Source organism: Lissotriton vulgaris, chromosome 3_1 (assembly GCF_964263255.1).
Source record: "Lissotriton vulgaris chromosome 3_1, aLisVul1.2, whole genome shotgun sequence".
Taxonomy (NCBI): Eukaryota; Metazoa; Chordata; class Amphibia; order Caudata; family Salamandridae; genus Lissotriton; species Lissotriton vulgaris.
In genome coordinates this window covers 422517327-422541398 of record NC_141689.1, presented here as the reverse complement: position 1 = coordinate 422541398, position 24072 = coordinate 422517327, and the positions used below count along the sequence as shown (strand labels likewise).

General features: G+C 44.3%; 1 protein-coding gene across 1 annotated transcript in view; it reads left to right on the top strand.

Moving 5' to 3' along the window:
• Positions 1-24072, top strand: part of DHX29 (DExH-box helicase 29) — a 930480-nt gene that overhangs the window by 117837 nt on the left and 788571 nt on the right. The window contains exons 3-4 of the mRNA XM_086960636.1: positions 20705-20818; positions 21245-21374. Coding sequence (XP_086816762.1) covers positions 20705-20818; positions 21245-21374 — 244 coding nt within the window. The remainder of the gene's footprint in view (positions 1-20704; positions 20819-21244; positions 21375-24072) is intronic.

Below are 24072 nucleotides of genomic sequence, written 5' to 3'. Positions count from 1 at the left end.
ACATTCCTGAGAAAACCTTGGATTCTCCGACTTCGCTAGCCTGAGATTCGGGTGCTAAAAGGGTATACTCTCTGATCAGTCTTCAGTCCAACAATAAAGTTAAGTTGCAGTAGCAAATAGCTTTAGTTGATATGTTTTGAGCCCAGTAATTACAGAGTGTCCAGGACTCCTGAAAAAGTTTCCACACTCTATGCATGAATGTTTACATTTGTTCCCATGGATCTTGCCTTTGTGATCATAACCAACTCCACTTGCTGCTCATGTTAGCGAAAAGGCTGCATTCTTCTAGTGTGTGCTTTTCTGGATTGCTCTATGAGTTGATAAACTGCAGTGTCACAGCCTGCCACATCAATAATGGACATAAAGGGCTAAATTGACTATTCTTTCACAAAACTCCACTCCGCAAGGCACCCCTCTGCGCTGCGTGAAAGGGAGAGAATAGAAATGCACTGTCGCTAACATATGGGACGCTTCTGTGCTTTGGTGCATTAATGACTGTATAGCGCTAACTCAACCACTCTTGCACCAAGATGGCAAGTTTCCTGCGTTGTGCCTTAGAGGCATATTCCACTTTGAATATGTACTGCAGAATGCAGCACTCATGCAAAGAGGAAGTAACCAGTTGAAATTAGGATACTTCTTTTCATTGCGCCTCTGTCCGGTAGAGGCACCATTTTGGCACCAACTTAGGTTTCCTGCTTTTAGTTATCTGCTTGTATCAAAATGCATGGGGGATGATTGGGATTGCCTACACCAAGGCCCTGCATTGAAGTACTCGGTGGCTGAAAAGTGATGCAAAGCTCAATTTGTGTGGCTTTGTAAATGTCACTGCATGAACTAATGCAAGTCCATAGTAAATGTAGGCCACAATTCCTTGGAGTGTGGCCCTACCCTAGTTTCCAAGGGTGCAGTACCACAGGCCACGACTAGAGGTTCCTGGAGTCTGCCAACAGCGTTAGGTGTAAAACGTAGTATTACTGCAGGCCATTAGAAGTCCACGGGGAGAGATGTAAAAGGTTGCAGTACGAGATGTTACAATAAGTCGCTAAAACTTGGCGGCAGTTCGGGAGGGGGGGGGGGGGCAGAGGTGGCACAGAGCCTGCATTCTCACAACATATTACTCGCGTCACATTGATTGACTTTAAAGTCCTTGGCGTGTGATGCCATGCCTGGTTTACAAGGATGCAGTACCACATGCCACTACTAGAGGTCCCTAAAGAATAGGCGCTGCAGGTCTGAGTTTACAAGGCTGCAGTACCACAGGCCACTACTAGATGTACCTGAAGAGTAGCGCTGCAGTGCTGTGTTTACAAGGGTGTGCTACCACAAGCCGCTACTAGAGGTTCCTGAAGCTTGAACAACGCTTCAGAACGTACAAAGGTGCAGCGCCGATAGCGGCTACTAGAGGTCCCTGATGGACTTTAGAGCTTGGTGAATGCGGCTGAAATACCAAGCGGGTAATCGTGGGGTGTTTTCAGTTTGACAGCAGCCTTGCTCATCTTTTTGAAAAAGTTTTGCTGTGTATGTACACTATTGTAGAATCAACCTGCGAGTCACACAAAGATTATTTCCTGTAGGATGTGGATCTAGATCTAGAAGTTGAACATCTATACATGTGTGTGTGTATATATATATATATATATAATATATATATATATATATATATATATATATATATATATATATATATATTACCTACTGGCGGTCGCCAGTAGGTAGTTATAGTTAGGACCTAGTTTCCATAGGAAATCCGCAACGTTCTATTGGGAATAACTTTGGCTCCGGTTGATGAATCTCCGCGAATTTCTCAAAGAAGATGGCCTGCTACGCTCCGCTCCTTCCCTGAAAGTCTCGGGAAGATTCGTCAAGCGGGGGCCGAGAAAAAAGGGGGGTCCCAAAACGTGTTTTCCCCATGTTAATTTCCATAGGACGTTTAGACACGGCTACAGCCCGAACCGCTGAACGGAATTACACCAAATTTGGGAAAATGGTAGGGTCTGGTACGCAGATCACACTTTTGTTTAAATGGTGTAAATCCCTCCAGTAGTTCCTGAGAAAATTAAAGTTGAAATCAATTATATATCTATAAGCGCGCACTGTGCGCGCACCTTGCCGTGCACGAGCTTCATGCTGATTGGCTGCCACTGTCTGTCAACCCTCTAAAACAGAAATTGTTGGCAGCCATCTTGTGCCTCGGTAGACTGAGGCACAGGAAAGCAGAAAAACAAACGTATAGAACTCAAAAAGGGGGCAGGGTAGAAGCACCATGACCCCCTAGGCCTGCTCAGGGGGTCCCAGAGGGACCCCAAGGCAAAAAAACCATCACTGATGACATCATCCTTGTGGAAGAGTGGCAGACCTTCTCTCACCCTAATATAACCTTTATTACACACATTCTTTCTCACCAAAAAGCATCATGCAGACGATTTAGAGTGGGTAATTCTGGAGCAACCCTTTATACCCCAACACGTCACTGACATTTCCCAATTTCTATTGAGGAAATAACAAAAATGGATCTACAAATTACAAAGCGACTCTGCAGGGCTGAATGATGACATTCCATGGATGCAATTGTGAGTCCTTAATATGTCTGCCAAAGACCAGTCGTCACTGGTTGACTGGCTCATTTATGAGACCACTTTCATTCTATGGGTATTCTCTGCTGACTACTCACTGTCAAGTAGGAGAGTTACAGGGAGAAGAGTTCCAACTCTGATGTCATCCTAAACACCCATCACAGCCTAAAAGTGGTATGGCTAAATATAAGAGTTTTTAAAAAAAAATGCGGTTTCAATATGATCACACCACCTTAAAGAAGTCTGCACAGACCTAAATTGTTCTGCTTAGCAATATATTACAGCTCCACATATAACTCTAAACAACACAATAAAAAAAAATTTCACAAACAGATTGAGCCTAGATACAACATCTATACGAACACCTCTAAGCGGTGTTTATACCCATGTCCTGCCAGTAATGTTTATGGAGAAGGGACCCACCACTTCCCTTCTTTCCAGTTACTGCAAATACAACAGATTGCAGAGAATACTACTACACACATAGGCTCTTATCTTTTTCACATGACTGAAATACTACAATATTAGTTAAGAGTGGACCATTTAGTCAGCACTATTGAAAATACGATGCGATTAAACAGGAACGCTATTGTGTATTTTTTAGGTCCATTTCCGGTCCTAACATGACGGACCAATTATCTTCTTGGAAACATGACACAAGCACGCCAAGTGCACAATTACATTTAATCAGCACAGTTGAAAATACGATGCGATCAAACATGAACGCTATTGTATATTCAAGTTCCATTTCCGGTCCTAAACATGACGGACCAATCATCTTCTTGGAAACATGACACAAGCATGCCAAGCGCATAACTGCCAACAAGAGCTGGGGCCTGTACATTTTCGAGCACGCTTTTAAGGTCATGTTATTTAACACATCCTTACACTCTCTCTTTTTCTAATCGAGTGGTGCATTAAGTATTCGTAATGTTCGATCGCAAGTTAAGAGGATCGACATGTGAAAACTATATAGACTCATTTTTTCATTTCCGGTTCCGGGCACAATGGCCCAATCACCGGTCTAGGCGATATTCAAGACACGTCCCCACATCGGTCCGCGGACGCTTTTTCGTCCACGCATGCGCAGTAGTTATCGCCTCGCTATTCAGCGACTTCACGCGTGTGTTTGAGGGCGGTGCAACAAAGACCGACTCGGACTACTAGCAAGAGGCGCTAAGACCCTCTCCCGAGCCTATCAAAGAAGTCACAGTAATCAGAGACAGCTCCCTCTCTGGTCCGCCTTTGAGGTAGAAATATCGCAGCGCCAGACAGCCACACCACCTTCCCCTCGGCTCAGCTTTTAGACCGAGGCAACGACGGAGAGGTGAGTGCTGGCTGAGCTGTGGTGCTAGAAATACTCTGTAGCTCAATTTTGCCTTTAGACCTTAACTAGGGATAGGGATGACTGTCCCTTCAATTCTTTTGCCAGACAAATACTTGTGTTAACCCCTTATCCACAAAATTGACCTCTTGCAAGTATAGAGTTTGGAAAGAATAGTTATCATTCTATTTTTAGAAAAGAGTTTGCACGTAAAGTGAAGTCTACCCTCCTTCTTTTTGAAAAATAAAAAAATATAGAAATTGCAAAATATTGTAACTATAACATAGCTTTTGTCACAGACTTAGAGGTGTCATCTAAGTCTGGCCTATGGCTTTCCGTTCTGCTTTGTTCTGTCACACAAGTAAGATTTGGCTTTTCAGTTTAAATTAAATAAACAGGACTACATTTTAAATTTTCAGCGCGTGGCCTCCATTCTCCTGTGCGAGTGCCAGGTGAGGTGAGGCAATTCCTCCCTAAAATTTGGGTGAGTTAAAAGTGAAAATACTATGGTTACACCAAACATCAGTACATTGGATATATATTCTTAAATATATCTTTTTTGGTCTATATATGTGTGTGTTTCACTCTATTCACAGGAGAAGGTTGATAAACAAAGACATACAACTGCATAGTGGATATGTCTGTATTATGAAAACCATTAATCACAGCACGTGGTAAGTGTTGCAGTAGTGCATCATAGGTCCTGACGAAAGCCCCTAAGGGCTGAAACATGTTGACCAGATACAATTCATGGTGAATAGTAATTTTTACATACTATTGTCACTCTGCTTTTAATTATACCGTCTGGATGGGCACATCTAATAAAGTTTTCTAAGACATCAAGACAGGTATTTTTAATCACTTGGATTTATCTTCTTTTCCTTTTCTTTTTTCACTATTTGAGCACTGCAACGTGCCCCTTCAGCCTTCACACTCTCATCTTCTTCGGTTGAGGGTTCAACCGGTGGGTCCAAGTTATGCTAGCCTCAGGATTTCCTGTTGAAAAGCACATTGGACACCAGCTGTTAACATACTAACCCAGATGACGAAGTTCCACTATTGAGTGGGCTCATGGGTACACTTTTCTTTTCTACTCATACCTCCACTTCACTTTCTCTTCTGCTGTGTCAATTTCCTCAATAACCTCTTAGTATATATGTTTTGGGACACTATACAGGTTCCAATTTTGAATACAACTAATTAAGACCCTTGGTATCTTTCGTGTGGTTTACTGTTCAGTTGGGGGACAAGATACAAGCAGGTCTATAAATATATATTCCCCTAGGCCCCCCCCCCCTTGACCGTTCTGTTTTTTGTTTGGATGTGTTCTTGGACCTTATGGTGTACCCTATTTCGGAGATGTTGTGGTCTTGGTTTTCCAGGGTGTTTGTGGGGAGTCAATGCCCCATTCTTGTTCTCAGGGTTGGTATCCTGCGGTGTACCCTACATAGGGGAGGTTGTATGTTTGTGGGTAGTCAATGCCTATTTAGAATATTTTACTGTGGCAGTGGTGTTTGCGGGTTGTCCATGCCCCATTTTGGTTCCCAGGCTTATTGTCCTGTGGCGTACCCTACTCAGTGAAGATTGTGTGTTTGCGGGTAGTCCATACCCCATTTTGGTTCCCAGGTTTATTGTCCTGTGGTGTATCCTACTCAGGGGAGGTTGTGTGTTTGCGGGTAGTCTATGCCCCGTTTTAGTTCCCAGGATTGTTATCTTGTGGCGTACCCTACTTAGGGGAGGTTGTCGTATTTTTCTAAGTTGGTTCCCTGAGTTGTTTCATGTGGAGATTGTTTGGGCACTATCTTCTGCTCGAAGTCTACCTTCTTGGAACTCGTGGCCAAGGGTTTCATGTTGGTAGGACTTTGAGTTGGGAGCTTTATCTTATTTTCAGTGTCAGCATGTTTTTATCAGGGGAATTTTTTTTGTTTTTTTCCCCAGAGTGTTTTCTTTGGTGAGTTTTGTTATGGGGTTTACACTTATACCCCTGTTGTTTATCTCTTAAGTGTCTGTGTCTACACTAATTTTTGTTTCCAGGGTGTTGACCCTTTGATGTACCCATGTAGGGGGAGGTTGAGAGTGTGACCACCTTTCTTAGCTGTTTTGGTCTTGATTCATCTTAACCATGCTGTTTCACTAAGGGAGGGGGATGTGGCATGTTATTGTATTTTTGCTCATTTAATGTTTAGCATCGTATCGTAATACTGCTCATACTAATGATACCTCATTTCGTACATTATTAGATTTTGTTTATCTCATTTTGTACTTTCCTGTGAATGTTATATTTGAGGTATCTTGCCTATCTTTTCCTCTATTCTGTGTCATTCCCTAAGGAGAGAGGATGTGTAGTAAATGTCTTCTCCACTGTCCTCCACAAGATAGACTGTACTAGGACATCTGTGACATCATAGAATGCCTGGGTGACTCTGGCTCACAGTGTCTCTCTCTACCTGACTGTGGAGTTGGTCAACTCAGGCTGAGCTGCTAACAGCTGGCTCCTGGTGGGGTTGTTATATCTGTATTTCTTATTCTTGTCTTATCCATCTAACCTAGAAGGGATCTACAATAAAGGATTTACTTACTTACACAGTTGGACTGTGCATATTCCTTTACTACACCATGCTCTAATAACTGTGTAACCTTTGTAACGATGTAACATGTAACTACGATCTGATGCTCATGTAAAGCGCTCTGATACCTCCGGGTCAAGCCAGCGCTATATAAAACCTTTCACATAAAATAAATAACCTTCATACTTCTCACCAATGTACAACGCAATGCACATTTCTGCACAACTGCTTATAGCATCACATACTTTATCTCTCAATATACAACACCGAGCACATGTGTTCACCACCGCTCACAACACTACACTTCGAAAACAAAAAGCACATTCCACACCTTCTATTCTAGGCAAAACTGTGCTATTCCTTGACAGCTCCAACTGAACGACAACAAGATTACAAGAGAGAAGAGAAGCAGGCATATGCAGTACCGTCTCATATATACATGCTAGGGTAAAATAACACATTAAAGTCAATTAAAATGATGGTAGTCGAAGGTCATCATAGGGTGCCAAACCACTAGAGTGCCTCTTTCACTACACTGTGTTTATGTTCATTTTAAGGGACTATTTTTTTCTTTAATTCCTGCTTGTGTTTGCCATTGCTTGTTTAACTTGTTGGTCATATTTCTTGTGTCCCCCGTCCCCACACCTCTCCGCCCCATGCTTGCCTTCAGATACACTCACCCGTGCCACATCTTTTTATTGTCGCTTCCCCTGTCATTAGCTCTCCACCCCCGTTGTTGATTGTTGCGTCTTTTAACATTGCACTGCAGCGCGACATGGCTAAAGAAAAACAAGCATTTGCAATGCAATAGGTCTCGCATTAGCAAGAGTTTAAGCTACTGGCATTGTAAATGACAATGCCTTTTATTTAGCTGTTTTAAAAACAACACATAAATAAAAAGCATGCTTGTTTGTGCTTACACTCCAGTCTTCAGAGTGGGAGTGTGTGTGTTTGTGTGTGCGTGTGCTTGTACAGTTCATCAGAAAGAAAATGTGTGTGTACTCATAGAAAACTTTTGATTTGGATTTCTGTGTTTTTTTTATACATGTTTAAAAGCATCTTAAAAAGGCAAAGTCAATCGGTCTCGCCTTTTGGCTTTGCCACTGCTGACCTATTGGCTTTGCCTATACTTATAGCTGATGCTGTTCAACATAGTTTTAAAAAACGCATAGTGCTAGTGCTGATGCTGTTCAGTATTCTTCAAATAAACGTTCAAAGTAATGGTATCTACATCATGTATTATGACGCTAAGGCGGTTGAACGTGATGACGTATATGTGCAAATACATCGCCACACATGAAATTTTTCAAAATGCGGCAGTCATTCTGTATGTATTTTTAACCGTTCCAAGTTGGCTAAATAGCCATTGTTAGCATTAAATGAAAAGAAATTAGGGGCCTTATTTACAAGGAAGGATACACTATCACCCTCAGAGTTTTATGTGTGGTAACCAGTAACTGTTATTAGCAGAACTGCGGATGTGCCATGATCGGGCTCACAAATCAGGGCCCAGCATCAGTACCTGGGACGTGTGCATGTGACGTCCTCACTCTGATGGCATAGTGTGTCCTCCGGTTAACTGATACCTGTTTACCATTCCTAACACCCCATTATCGTACCATCTACTACTCGTATATATCAATTAAGCCCTGATGAAGTCCAGTCTTGTCTGAACGAAATGCGTTGGCTGGAGCCTATCTTCTGACATCGTCTAAATAAAAGAATTCAAACACTAAGGAACTTTGTCCGATTACATCTTTTGAATATACACTTCAGTGGTGCACCTCTCCACTCTCATCCAACCCTTGCAAGATGACGCAAGGGTGTCTGCGTTGGTGTATGGCTGCTGTGGAAAAGAACAGGATTCCTGTCTTTTAATTTTGACGCACGGCAGCGATGCAGGAAGGCTTGCTGTGCGTCAAATTTAGTAAATGAGGCCCAAAGGGTTTTTTATACAAACAAAATGACTAATATGTTCAAAAGGACAGGTGGTGAAACCAACAAAAAAAACCCTATGGGCCTGACAAACTACGTGTTGTGCCTATTAAAGGAAGTTTAAGGAGTCGTCAAACTCTATTAAAGTAGGTTAGACCCCCCCTAGGTCTGAGGCACTTTTAATGCTTTGTCTGCCAGCAGGCCCTAACTCCTAAATCCACAAAGCATCCATACAGACCTACAGAAAATCATGTAAGATATCCAGTCATAAAAAGTCACACCTTTAAGATTCATCAAGGCGTAACATTTCAGCGTGTTAGACAAACATGAAATTATTTTGTGTTTCAGTGACATACTCTCAATAATGAACACTTCATCATAAAGATTTCAATGAAAAAAACATATTTCTTGTTATTAATTTAGATTGCCTAGCAACCACTCAAGGCCCAAGACACTATAGCCCAGAGTTAGAAAGGTTTTGCGTTGGGTTGCGTTACTTTTTTTAACACAAACCTGACACAAAATCTTTTTGGGAATTTACAAACCAGTGCAATTAGTATTTGTTTGCAAGAAAAAGAAGCGTACATCCGTGCAAAGCGCTGCTTTGCGTTACTCTGCATCAAGGGGGCATTCTGTGGGTGGTACATGGACGTTCCTGTGCTACCACCCATGGATTTCCACACAAAATCCTATTGACTAACAATAGTAAACAGGGCTTTGCATGCAGGCATTAAAAGGAGAAATGTTTTCATTTCTTTTCGAACTTTGCCTGTGTGTTGCACTGTACAGAAAACTTGCAAAGTAGGAAAAGTTTTAAAAGTTGTCTAGGCATTGTATTTTGTACTGGAGGGAAGCCTTCCAGTAGGAAACCTATGCTAGACTTATGCACACACCCTTTCACTATGGTGCAAAGGGGTATGTGGCGCACTGCAGCAAAATTCTACGCTGGTGCTAGGGAGAGGGGAAAAGAGTGCCATATTTCTGTACACCTTTCATATGTATTGTGTTACGACATCTAGTGTTTCCTAATGTCTCCTTTGTATACATGTCTAGAACAAACTGTTATGTTTGTCTGAGGTTTTTGGAATAGATAGGAGTAACTACTATTTCTAACTTTTCCAAAATGATCTTGGCTGTTAATGTTACCTGATTAGACAATGTTACGTTTCTACATTTCTCTCTTGCTGGGCAATGCTGCGTTAGAATTCAACTGTAATAACGTATTACAGTTAAGCAGCTATATCATGTATTTACTACAGGTGACTAGGGACATCAGAACTTCACTGTAAAAAGAAAGAGCCCGGATTTTATACAGGAAATGTCAGGCTCCCGTAAAGAGTAAACTTCTCTCTGATCTCCACAAGCTGCTGTCAAAGATTGCAATTAGAGTTGCAATTTAATGAGTGCAGCAGAACAGTTCAATATTCGGGCAGCGGGCCTTTAACATTAATTAGAGCCCTCTGCTGCTCCGTCATTTACCACAAAGACAAGCGCACTTGTATGCTCTAATTGTATACCATGTAATCTTACTGCCGGTCAACTTTGAAGACCCCATACACTGTATTAGTTACCTTTAAAAATTACAATTATACATAAATATATTTTTTGCAGATTTATTTAGCGCGAACTCGACCCGAAGGTGTCGGGGTGCTTTACAAGAGCATCATTTACATTACAGACACATTCATTTGTAGGCACAGAGTGATTACGTGAATTGCTCAGAATCACGGGATGTTGAGCCCACGCCGATACTCGCACCCGTTCCCTTATGATCAAGGTCAGGGGCTCTAGCCGTTAAGCCACGTCTTTCCACTTTACTTCTTTTTGTCAACTAGCACGCGCATATGTGACTTAGCATGCGCACAGGTGACCTGGCAGGCGTGCAGGGAAGGTCGGAAAACTGCCTGAAGATGGAGGTAAAGGGAAAAGCGCCCCTGGCAGCGCGTGAAAGCGCACTCCAGGCTTGTATTCAGCGCCTGGCTGTCAATAACTCACTCCGACAGCTTGGAGACGGGCGCTAAACCATTCTGGCTGTTTAACATGCAGCATTTTAAGGTGAACAAAACAGAAGCCGGAGCGGAACTCATCTCTCAATCCTTCCCGCTTCCTGTCGTATTTGTATTGCTTTCTGAAATAACATCGGGAGCATATTTAGCCAATAATGTACTTTAATTAAGTAAAAGCTACTGCATTAATATAATTAAAGTGTACGCTAAGCAGATGGCTGCACTGGCGCAGTTACTCACTCAATGGAGCTCTGAAGTACATCGGGTTTTAAAACAATGGAGACAAATTGTGCTTTCTTGAAAAGGGCCGGACACACAAGGGCCATTTTTATTAACCCCTGCGTCACTGGTAGCTTCGCCATGTTGGGTGGCAAGGGCCCCTGACCGCATGTGCCTGGGCACTGAGAGCTGAAGGCGGCCTATTTCACCTTGGCACAGTTTCCGTACCGCAGTAATGATTTTGTTTTTAGCAAAAACAATCATCAGACTATTTGAAGATGTTCACTACAAAATGTAAGTAAATAAACGCGGTGGCGAAATGAAAGCCTTTGATTCAGCAGGGGGCGTAGCGGATCCCTTTGAAGTGAAGCTGCTGGCGGCACCACGCTGGGGAAGCAACAGATGGCTGGCTTTGATGTGGTGATGCCAGGCAGGCAGGCGGATAGACGCGCGTGCATGGGACACATTCACTTCTGGAAATACTCATTTTTGAGAGCTTAGTTTAGCTCTTAGTTTCGCCCCAATAGTCTTGTCCTATTCATTCCTTGCGGAATGGAATAGGACGAGACCTAACAACATGACATGGTAAACACTGGCCGTGTCATAGCGCTTTTGTTTTTTAAAGCAAGGTGTCACTTAATTAAATTTAAACTGTTGTCACAACTACCAAACGTGGAGTGTGGTGAGTCGCCCATGCAATCTTACAGTTTTTGGGGCTTATTCCTAACTTGATCCACCTGGACTATACTCTATCATGGAATACATCACTGCTCTCAAGCTCCGACGCCATCAGGGAAGTGACGCCTTGTTTATCACTGCTTCCGAGTTCACGCTTTTGAAAACTATGTGGGAAAGATATTTAACTTTGGCACCATTTACGAGTTGCTGATACAAGTCAGAGGAATGGTGAATATGGATACTGTATTCAAAGTAGTTAATTTTCAGTAAGTATGATAGTGAACCTCGATTCATTGTTTTCGGAAGCAAACATGCAGATGTGTAGCAAAGGGCTGCTCATACTCGGCGGTGCAGGGGAGAGGGTTGCAGGCTTCTAGTCCAGTATGGCCCTCCCTTCCCCCTGTCATTGTCATCTGCATCAGCTCGGCTGCAAATATTGCCCAACTCTCAACCCATTTATTTATTAACCCCTTTGATGCTGATGACGAGCTCAGCTCGTCATCAGCCACGGGGGGCGTGTGCGGATGATGAGCTGAGCTCGTCATGTAACGCGGCTTTTATAAAAAAGCCGCACAGCGCAAAAATGACCTCCGCAGCGATGCGGTTAAAGACTGCTGTTGTATATTTGTGCATAAGAAGATATGTTGTAAATTTGTGCTTCTTTCATCATGGCTACTTGGTGTCAGTAGCCCTTTCTTTGTGTTCCCACCTTCCCAACCTCCCATAGTACCTATGAGTGTTCTATGTGGTATGTGGAAGTTCCAGCCTTGGCAGTTAATGGTCTGGTCAGCTATGAGGTGTAATGCTCTGCTGTGCTAACTTAATACATCGATCTTAATAACCTGAAGACTTGTCCTGCTACCTACATAATCTACTTACAACAACTGCCTGGTTGTGTGTGTGTGTGTGTTTGGGGTGGGAGGTCTGTGTACTTCTCAGGGTCCCTCACTCGAGTTCCAACATGCCCCTGTCAGCATTAAGGGTCCTCCTCAGACGGCTGACTGGACTGCAAGATTTAGAAGACAAAATGCTTCTGGACTGTGCAGGCTCTGATCTCCAATCCCTGGTGCAGTTTTGTGTGGCAGGTGCGTCTGCAGTGACCGGCAGGAAAAATAATATACGTAGTCACCGCTTTACACTACAAAAACAGTTATGCACCTTCGTTGGCAATATTTCCCACAGACTCCTTTGACAAAATCCACTTTACCGAGGTGAAGAGTGTTTGAGGGCCAATCAAGAAACATTAACTTTGACGTTTTCCAAAATAAGCCATTGAAAAAATCATCCTGCGATCCTACGCAAAAGATGCAGAGTTGGTGCTGCTCATGTACACACGCAACATGTTGTTGCTCAGTTTAAGTGGCTATGCAATAACTAATGGCTGACTTGACATCAGAACAGAAATTCTATAAATTCAATATTTACTGCCAAGACAGCTAGTACCCTAGGGGAGCTGACCAATTACAGTTCTCTATTGCTTCAGAAGCGTGAACTGTGCATGCTCAAACCCCAGTTACAGCAATGAGCTAGGTGTAATGTGCATGGATGATCTTTCCGCGTCAAATTTGCTCTTTCTTCTGTTAGATGTACCTCAGGCTTGCCAATATTGAATAAGTTATAAGGTAGTTCTGCCATTTATAAGAATTAAAAGAACAATAGGACAATGATTGGCCAGAAAACTATTCACTCTTTCTTTCCCACCCAGTCTGTAGTAATTGTATAGCTCTTCTATCCCTGGCAGCACACCGCCCAGGATAATGTGCTGCAAGGTTAAACACTTATAAGGTCAAAAATGCGAGACCGATTGGCTGTGCCAGCGCTGGTTATTTTAGACCTTGGGTAATTGTCAATCAATCAATCAATCAATATTTGCTTTATTCTATTCAAGATTGATTGATTGGGTAATTAAGTCATTTGTCCTGAATCACAGGAGATGGAACAGAGGCTGGGACTCAGTTCTATTTCCATAGTTCCAAATTTGGCAGCTCTGACATTACATCCTCTCAATTCCCCTTGCTGGCAATGGTGTCTCACGGCGATATTATGCATACATAGCTCCAGTGTCTTCCTGGCCTTGGTGGAGGTGGGTGTGAGATGCCAAAAATATGCCCTCAGCAAGCCCAGTTCACTTATTCTACCCTCTCCCCAGCCAACTATAGTCTCAGGGCGTGACCTGGCGGGGGAGTAGTGAAGAAAAGCACAGAGCTGCTCCTGCTCCAGGGAAGCTGAGGCAATAATGGCCCAACGACCGCATCACTTGCCACCAGCCAGGCTGCTCCACTCCCAACACCCCGCCGCAGTTTAACAGCATGGCAGGGGAGTGGGACACTGGTTCTGAGCGTCTGCACCGGCCCTTTGGGGGCAAAGCTAAAGTTTGCAGCGGGCATAACAATACTGGGCTAGCGACGCTGCTGCAAACCACCTCCTTAGAGCCTGTCTGCCCAAGATGCTGTCACCACATTACAATGGCCTGACTCTTAAGATATTAAGGCTCTGTGGGCAAGTGGACAGAACTCCTAACAAAAAGTGGCCCAAAGGTGATCCTTCCACACCCACGGGGGCTTGAGAGGGAGGCCCTGTAGTCACACATTTGTCAAGGGTCCCTTCCCTGTGGTCAGCCTACTGTTCATTCTCCTCCCTCTCATACTCCCATGGGAGCAGATGCCCTTTTTAATATTGGGTAATTCCCTGAAAACACTGCAGCAAGTATACACCCCCTCTTAAATTTACATTTTCTCACATGCAATTTGCATACACACATCATTCACATCTGTGGGGGAAGTGACTTCTTCTCTACCCACCCTGACGAAAGCCCAGGACCTTAGATAGGCCTTTAGGTAAGGGCTGAAACATGTTGATGCTTTAGGGTCATAGGACCATCACATCCTTATAGCCCTACATATATATTTTTTAATCTTCCCTCCCACCCTATGAATAAAGGATACTTTTGGAGTGGGAGAGGAATTTTATCTTTAAGGTTACACCCCCATACACCAAGTCTTTTTAAGTGCTCCCTGAAATACAGTTGAGCCCACCCCGACCTTTAGGAGTTGGGGTGAATACAATGATGGAGCATGTCACTATTCGAGTGAGTGAGGGTTATATTAAGAGAAGGATCCCTCTTCCTTCCCACCCACAATAGCTGGTGTGCTGCCACCTGGCATACTAACCATCCCTTAGCCTTTCTCTCTTCCACATATACACACAAACCCCAAAATAAACATTAGATTTGCAAAATATTATACATTTTGCTAAATAATCAAAAATAATTGAAACTCAATAAGATATACAATATACTGTGCTTGTAAAGTGCTCATGCAAGGCGGGGGTGCGAGTAAGCGAAGGTAATAGGAAGGGATTAGTCTTCCATATTGTGTACAGTCATGCCCACAAGAATCTTTCTGCATTAATGTGTTAGAGCTAAAACAGTTGTCAAGTTCATTAATTTCATGGTAAGCCCACACATTTGGTACAGACAGATGGTACGTCAACCATCCCAAGGGAACTCCTTCTCTCGCGTCTTCAGTTTTGAATTTCTCCCCTGACTGCATTCTGAATTCAATGACTTCCACATTAGTGTGCTTGACAAGTCGGACAATTTCTCTAGCTAAACCTAGGCTAGTTATACTGTTTTCGGGTCAGTGTACCACCCATCAATGTTGCAATTGAAAGGATCCCCAAGTTCTTATTGGATGAAGGAGGAGGTTTAGTCATCACACCACCTAAATGTTAGACTTTCTCGGGATTAATATTCATTTTCGAACCCACCCCTTAAATTCTAACTTTCCATGGCATATGTTTTATAGAGAACAATAGGGTACACAAAAGTAAATACAATTGTAGCAGAATTAGGTACAAGTCAGCTTCTTCAGCTAGGTTTTAGTTCAGGTTCCCAGTAGTATCTTGGCTTCGGCTGCCAGCTGGCTGGGTTCCACTGCGGCAGGGTTCATTTCTCTCATCACATGACAACAGCTCCTCAAGATGGAGTAGCAAGCGCCTCTCAGGCCCAAAGAATACGATACATGAAAAGTAAGCGAAAACAATTTAGAAACACAGAAAAAATGAATACACTGTATACCATGATTGGCTATACTACACCCCTTACTTTATAGTAACTATAGCATTAGGATAAGTGCAGAACAAACAGCTTTGCAAAAAGCGGCAATGCAAGCTCGGAGCATATGAGAAACAAAGCAGCCATCTTTAAGTGCATTGCGCATGAGCAACAAATTCCCACCAGAACTATGAGTGCGTCACTTCACGTGGTTATGACCGACGCATGCGCAGTCTAATTCCCGCAAAGCAGCGGCCATTTTAGAGGCAAGCGTTATTACTGTTTAGTAAACACGTAGGCAAGCGTCTCTGGGACACCCCATGTAGTGTAAAATGTGCAATATTAGTAAGACACATAGATTGATTACAAAGTTAAAGTTAGGTCAGGTTCTTGAATACAAGCAAGTCGCGTCACATGCGAATACTTGCTCCATCAAGACTACTACGCTCCTTGATATCTAAGGATCAAAATGGCTTTATTCCAGCTGGAGGGACCCAGCAAAGTATTAGAAGCCGTCATAACATGTTGGCATAGGTGCAAGAGATCTTGGAGCCTACCCTTTTTGCCTAACTTGATTTTGAGAAAGCTTTCAATTAATTTGAGTGGCCTTTTCTCCACTCTGTTCTGAGGCTCATTTGGCTCCCTGTTTCAGAGGTTGTCCTGCTGCTTTAAAACGCCCCGTAGGCGAGGGTGTGGATGAATGGGCACACTGTCTAGGAAGTTCCCAACACAAAGGAGCACCAGGCAGTGTTGCCCTATATCCCAATACCTTTTTGCCCCGATTATTGAACCACTGGCCAAATGGATGCGGGATGATGCGCAACTGTGGGATCTGCAATGGGATGATGCCTCAAAGGATCACATTTCATTATATACAGACAATGTCCTGTTGTTCATACACTGCCCTGAGGCCTCGATTCCTAGGCTAATCCAAATATTGAATGTGTAACAGGAGGCTTCGTACCTCTGAGCAAATTGGGATAAAGCTTCCCTTCATGTGTTCCACTATCAGGGGCATCCCCACCCCGACCCTCCGGCACCATAGATCTATAATATGTGACAGGCTTTTTCCTTTACTTGGGGATGCGGTGTCTGTGAACCCTGAGGCTTGTTGAGAGCTCAACATTGCTCCTCTAGAACTTAAAGTTAAGGGTTATTTGGTGTTCTAGGGCACACGTTTGCTGAATATCCTGCACCGTATTTCCCTCTTTAAAATGGTTGCTCTTCCACAGCTGTTCTATACTCTTCAAAACTACCAGTACAGGATACCTCAGAAATGGTTTAGGAAGTTGCAAGTAAACATAAACAACTTTGGTGAAAGGGATGTGCCGGATTTTGTTTAGAACTGACAGGATTTCTGAGGTCAACCCCATGATCATGGTTCTATGGTACGGGGGGCCCCCCACAGATACCCCAGGTCACTGCTATCCCAATTGAATGTTGGCATAGTGTCTTTAAATGTATATGGTGGGACACAAGGCCCAACAGGAAAACACCCCTGTGGCTGGGCTTTAATCGTTAATGTGTCGGACTCTATGGTAGTCTTATGGGAATGCTGGGAAGCTGATGTTGGAGAATTGGATGAGGAAGATTGGGTTGAGGGGAAAATGGCAGCCAGACAGTTGGTGATTGCTGCTAGATTGTGTTTATTCCGATTCCTTTGCAACCAGCAAGAAATATTGCAAGTCATAGTATATTGCCTAAATTGTCAACCTTTATCTGAGCATTAGAGTTTTCTGTTAATTAGATAGCAACATTTACACCACTTGACTTTGTTGTAAAGGGGTAGGGAGCTAGTGAGAAAAAAATAATATATGAAAAAATTGCTTTTACCCTGGAAAAGGCATTTGATACTCTTCTGTGGCCTTACCTGCTCCAGGTCCTGCGCCACATAGGAATGGGACCTCGCCTCCTTGCCTACACCAAACTTATCTACTCCACGCCCACCTCCCGGGCGAAGTTAGGGCCCCTCATATCGTCCTCATTTCCTGTGCGCAGGGGTACACGCCAGGGCTGCCCACTCTCTCCTCTGCTATTCGCCATGGCGATGGAGCCCTTGGCGATCTATCTCCCCAATGGGAGCGAGAGTTGGGGTATCCCGATCGCAGACTCCTCCCATGCGGTATCACTGTACGCGGATGATGTGCTCATTTATGTCCGCGATGTTGCGTTGGATCTCACCCCCATCCTGCGTACATTGCAAGAATTTGAGGCGGTGGTGGGCCTCAGAGTAAATTGGTCCAAATCGACGATATACCCCCTCGCGAGTGATCTCCCCCATGTCCTCTACTACTAGGTGATGTCCGTATTCCCTGGAGCCCCCGAGCAGTGCGATACTTGGGCGTTCGCTTGTACCACAAGCCACAAGATCACTACGACGCTAACTATTGTAGGGCAGTGGCTGGCATCAGATCTTCCGTGCACTTCTGGAATGATTTACCCTTGGCTGTCATCGGCAAAATCGCAGTCACCAAGATGATACTAGTTCAGAGATTACTATACTACTTCGCTAAACTTCCTGTGGTCCCTCCACGCTCCTTCTTCCAAGAGCTGGATACCCTCCTCCGGACCCTTATCTGGGGCTCTGTCCTGCAGCTACCCCTGGACCAGGGAGGGCTAGGTGCCTCTTCTTTTGAGGCATATTTCCTTGCAGCACAGCTTCAATGGGTGTCGCGTTGGACAGCGGGCTCGGCGCTCGTGGAACTGACTACAGCCGCCAGAGTTATTCCAACCCCAACCATACATCGTATGCTGTTACCACGGTGGGAACCGATCCAGAGCCAACGCCTTCAGGTGACAGTATACAAAAGGGTGAGCAACCCAATATACCCTTGCGGGCTTGGGCAAGGTTTGTAGAAAAAATCGCCAGCAAGGGATTTTGTTTTTTGAGATCTTTACAGCACCTATAGGATTTGTTATTTAATCACAATACCTAAGTAAGAGTTTAATCCGTGGCTGTTAAATTCAATAACAATAAGCATAAGATGTTACCACACTAACATCACGATAGAACATAAATGTTCAATAAAACAAGGAACCAGGGTTTATTGTCTGAAAGTTATTATTAAACTTCAAGGCAAAATATCTGTACAAAAACAATGAATAATCATAAAATATAGGGTGCATACATGGATATACAATAAGGATATTCAAGGCCTTGGTTGCTTTTCCTTGGACATATCCAAAATGAAGTCCAGACTGCTACGTCACAGTGGTTGATTGGTTGTAACCCAAAGTCAGAAGAAAATCAAAAGATGACTTCGGGGCAAACTAGGCAGAATTGGACTGAACAGGTCGACGTTTCGGTCTTATTATGGTTATTCTTAAGACCATCATCAGGACTACAAAGTGGTATATACAATTGATGACCCTCTTCTGACTTTGGGTTACAACCAATCAACCACTGTGACGTAGCAGTCTGGACTTCATTTTGGATATGTCCAAGGAAAAGCAACCAAGGCCTTGAATATCCTTATTGTATATCCATGTATGCACCCTATATTTTATGATTATTCATTGTTTTTGTACAGATATTTTGCCTTGAAGTTTAATAATAACTTTCAGACAATAAACCCTGGTTCCTTGTTTTATTGAACATTTATGTTCTATCGTGATGTTAGTGTGGTAACATCTTATGCTTATTGTTATTGAATTTAACAGCCACGGATTAAACTCTTACTTAGGTATTGTGATTAAATAACAAATCCTATAGGTGCTGTAAAGATCTCAAAAAACAAAATCCCTTGCTGGCGATTTTTTCAGGTGACAGTGGCGTGCGCCTACATGCAACTCATACATAGGCTGAATCGCGTTGCACCCCTATACTCCCCCCATCCTGCCGCTGGTGGGGTTCCCTAGAGATCAGGCACACTATATTAAACGGAAGTTCCAGGTGTGGACAGCGCATTCCCTTACAGAGGTAGGCTTCCTTTGTCTGAACTAGCAATTGCAGACATTCGCAGCGTTGGCTGCAGATGTGGAGCTCCCCAATGGGCAATTTCTATTACTTCGGCAATTGCTAGAAGATTGCCGCAAATTGTGGCATCCGGTACTCCACACACTACTGCAGATGGCCCAGGGCGTCATTTGGTCACCTGGATATACAAAGCGGTGCAAGCCCTAAACTCCATCGACCTTGTGCCCCTTTCTAGAAAAATGGGAAGCTGAGTTCTAGAGGCCAATCCACGATAAAGAATAGGCTCGGGCATTAGAGTTACCCAAAAAAGTGTCCAGCATCTGCTGCTTCAAGAACATCCAATTGCACATACCACACCGCACCTACCTCATCCCCGAGAAACTCCAGCAATACTACCCAGCTGCGTCCTTCACATGCCCCAGATGCCCGGAACCTGGAGCATCTTTTATACTCATGTTCTGGAGCTGTCCAACACTCCACGCTTATTGGGCCACACTCCACACTGCCCTCCATGCAGTCACGGGACTCACGGACATCCGCACTTTGGAGGCATGCAGTCTAGGTATCAACAAATGTTGAAAGAGTCAAAAAGTTGAGTCACGTTTTGCGTCCATGATGCTTCTTCTAGCTGAGCGAAGCATAGCGATGCACTGGAAGACACTGGGGGGAGCCTCCGCTGGATTCAAAGGTGGGGTCAGTTACGAAATGGGGTGCTGCAGAGGAGATGCTCTGGCCCGAAGAAGGCTATCCTTCTCCATTCATTTGTGCAGGAAACATCAGAGGTGCCATTATCCCAGTCTGCCCGTTTCCCCATGGCGCATGTGCGCCCTTGTGAGGACTCCGGCAGTCCCATCATCGAACAGACACCAAGTTGGTTGGGGTTAGAGGCCGTATATGGACAACACATCAATAGCTTCCAGCAGTCCCTTCCAGCTCCCTCCCCTCCTCCCTCTCCTCCCTCCCCTCCCCCTAAATCGTGAATCAGCTAGAATGTAGTGGCTTGCGGATTCCTACCATGCAACATGCCAGTGTATCCCAGTTAAATCCCCCCTGGCTTGTACTGTTTAAATCATTAACTGGCACATAGCCCCACATAAAGTGTAGGGTTGACTGTGAGAGTGAACACCCGTCTCCCAGTACAGCTTGTCAGATGCCCTGCAAGGCTACATGACTCACTTCACACCTCTCTCTACATTGAAATTACTACTTATTAAAATGTTGAAGGTGTCATGTACTGAGACAATACTCTACCCCATGATCAGATGTATACTTGATCAGAATATCTTCTACCAGAGTTTGCTTATGAAGTACTGTACTTTCAAAATACAAATGCCAATAAAAATGATTTTACAAAAAATGAAGAAATTGCTTTTACTACTAGATGTAGGTGGCTTCTTTTAATGATTCTTTAATGTTCTGCCTCTAACAGGTTGTAATAGACAGTAACTTGGAACAGAGGATTATTTCGTTAATAAATGAACACCGAAACCAGGTCACTGACAAGGGATCCGTTTCTGGAAGACTCACTGCTAAAAAGCTGCAGGTAAGAATTGCCACACTCATTTCCATTCAGACGTACAGTGACGCATGGGAAGAGAATACAAACACAAACATGTGATGCACATTTGTAAAAAGTGTATTAGAAGGAAGGACGTTTTCTTCTATTCTCTCCCAATCCATGCTGTGAATTTGGCAGCATTTCCATGATCCTGTAGTTGACCGTACCACCCAGGGTTCGAAGTCCATGGAACTCTGCATCTGCCCCTACTATTATTACCCCTCACGAACATGGTGAAATAACTGTATCATATCAGCTAGCCTTTGAATTACCTGGTAATTCTCCCTGTACTTTTGCAAGAAACCCCTTTCTCAAATCTTAAATCTGATCTTCCTTCCTGTACGCAAGAAGTTCTATTTGTGAAATGCGCATTATTTTGCTGTCTTCTGTTTGATTTTTTTTTATATGTAGGATTTGTACATGGCCCTCCAAGGATTTTCATTTAATGCTGCCGATATTGAAGAAGCTATGAAGAATACTGTGGTGTATGGCGGAGACCTTCACTCTGCGCTGGACTGGCTTTCTTTGAACCTCTCAGATGGTAAGTAAAGCAGCAAACTAAGGTTGAAGTTGGTTCTTCGCAAGATTCTTACTTGATTTTTTTTCAGATCCCAGCTAAATCTCTTTACATTACATTTTTACATGTTCTCCTGCTCCTAATATTGGTCATGAATGCTATGCGGACCCTGTTTTAAGCAGGCTTTTTACTATGTTGTTGAAGTGGAGATGGACTCAAATTAATCTCAAAATATATATATTTAAACATGGGAAACACAGTAAGACAAAGGTTTTAACAAACTCATGAGTCTAGAAATGGAACATGGAGGCAGAGTCGCCTATGTTACATTTCAACCTAACTAACATGGTAATGTTAAAAAAGGGGTGGGGAGTGTACTGCGGGTTCATGACATCGTCAACTTGACTTGTTAAATGGAAATGTGGTGAATAAATCAAAGGGGTAAGTGTCTATACAGAAACCTCCAAGTCACATACTCAAATCAGTTGCTGAATTATTATCTTTCTTCTGCAGCTGCTAAAATAAATATTTTTGTTAACTTGAACTGGATTTTAAAAGAGTGGAATTATTTTATGAATATGAGGGTGAAGGATTACTTTCATTGTCATTTACATGGGATTTTAATAGGAGGCATATATTGATGTAACTGAATTTCATACTTCTTACGAAGTTAGCAAATGTTTTTAGGTCGAAGCCTAGCGTAAGACTGCACACATGCGCAGTCTTGCTGGTGAGATCTTATGATCTTGAGGGAGATTCATTAGCGGGCTTTAAGCCCCCCAACCCCTAACCCCCCCTCTTTCCTCTTTTCCGGTGTCACCGTTTATGCTAAACGGTGGCCGGCCATTGGGAAAGAGCTCTGTGTGACGTATTCTTTTCTCTATTTCTGCCGTCCCATGTGGACGGACTGCCCTGACTTACTGCTGGCGTAAAAGGATTGTTATCTTTATGGGGCGAAACAGATGGCCCCATAAAGAAGATAATACACCTTTTACGCCAGCAGGTAGTCAGGGCAGTCCATCCAAGTGGGACGGCAGAAATAGAGAAACGTCGGCGTCATGGCGATCGCGTTTCCTCACTCCTTCTTGTGTTGTTTTCACCTGACTCACTGTGACTGTGTTTTCTCCTCTTCTCTCTTTTGGTTGCCTTCCTATCCTTCATTCCGTCTTGTTTCCCACCTCATTCCCCTCTCCGCTTCTACTTTTCAAGTTCTCTCTTGTTTTCCCGTCCCACTTTGCCTCTCTTTAGTGTGTGCCTGTCTTCGTTTATCTCCTTACCTGCGGTGCGATGCGGCGGTGGAGGGACGAGGGTGTGCAGGGATTGGGCGAGGAGCCCCCTCGGCACCCACACCGAGCTTGGCTCCGGTCTCTGCCCCCTCCCTGTTGCTCCCCAGTCTCCTCCCTGCTCCCTGTCCTTAACCCCACCCCGGTGCTCCGGTCCCCGCCACCCTCTCGTTTGCTCATCACTACCTGGCAGCGTCTGCCAAGGGCACCGGAAGACACATCCCACCCCCGCCCGGGGCTGCTGGTAATTAGGCTGAGAGCCCGGGGATCCCTGGCATGGTCTGGGCTGGAGGGGTGAGAGCGCATGGAGCGCGGTCCCTCTTCCCCAGAACCTTTGCATGGGGAGGGGGCTCACACCGGCGCCGCCTCCCCCACACCTCCCAGTGCCCCCTCCACCTACACAGATGATACCGAGCGGAGTAGTTCATGCTGGTGTGTAGTTTCAGGATTTCAGCGCTCCAGGATTTCAGTGCTCCAACCTCTTGATAAAACTGCTCTAGCTGCTGTGAAAAAAAGACTCCCGACCAATAAACCCCAAGGCACGACATCAAACGAGCCCCCACATTCCACCGAAAGCTAAAGCACCCAAACTATCATCCACATGTGCGCAAAACGCACCCCCTGGTAAACCACTTCAGTCCACCCCTCCTTTGAGCATGACCACCAACATGTGCTGGCAGCAGATACACAAAGTAAGTGACATCAACATCACCATCAGATGAAGGCCGATGTAGACGCCAGTAAGGTCAACTCTGTCTGTGCTTGCGGCTGTCAGTTAGCTTTAATGCAGGTCTCCGGCCCTCTCATGCCTACCTCCATCGGTACAGGGGGGGGGGGGTGTCTCTATTTTTTCCCTGCCACTCTCACGCATCGTTAATGCACCAGGGTGTCATCTCATCCCTTTGCATATTAGGCCAGTGGTAGCTATAAAGGTGGGGTGTGGGGTCTGTCATCTCATGCCTACCACCATCACTAATGCAAGGGGTGAGGCTCCCGCTCTCAATGGCCCATGTGCGGTGATGACACCACCGGTGTCCCCCCTGCACGTTCGGCAGCACAGACACTTTCAGAGTTGTGGCCGCCACAGACAGGGAGAAGGGCGCGATCCCTAACCTGGGCCGCAAACCTGACCCCGAATCTTCCACAGTCATCCCTAATGAAAGCAGAGTGGAGCCGGAGCCAAGAAACACGTGCAACGGAGACGGCCGGCCTGTGCCGCACAGAGGTACAGAAAGGCAAGGGGGCTGTAATCTCATTCTGGGAGGCCTTGTAGGGTGCGGGATGTCACTGGGATCCACTTCGAGTAGCAGCCAACAAAAGTGCGAAATATGGAATTAAGCGTAGAGAATTCTAAAACCTAAGAATGTTGTTTATTTTCCATCAATATAATGATAATTAATGTATTCCTTCTTGGGTTTTTAGCACAGGAAAACTTGCCA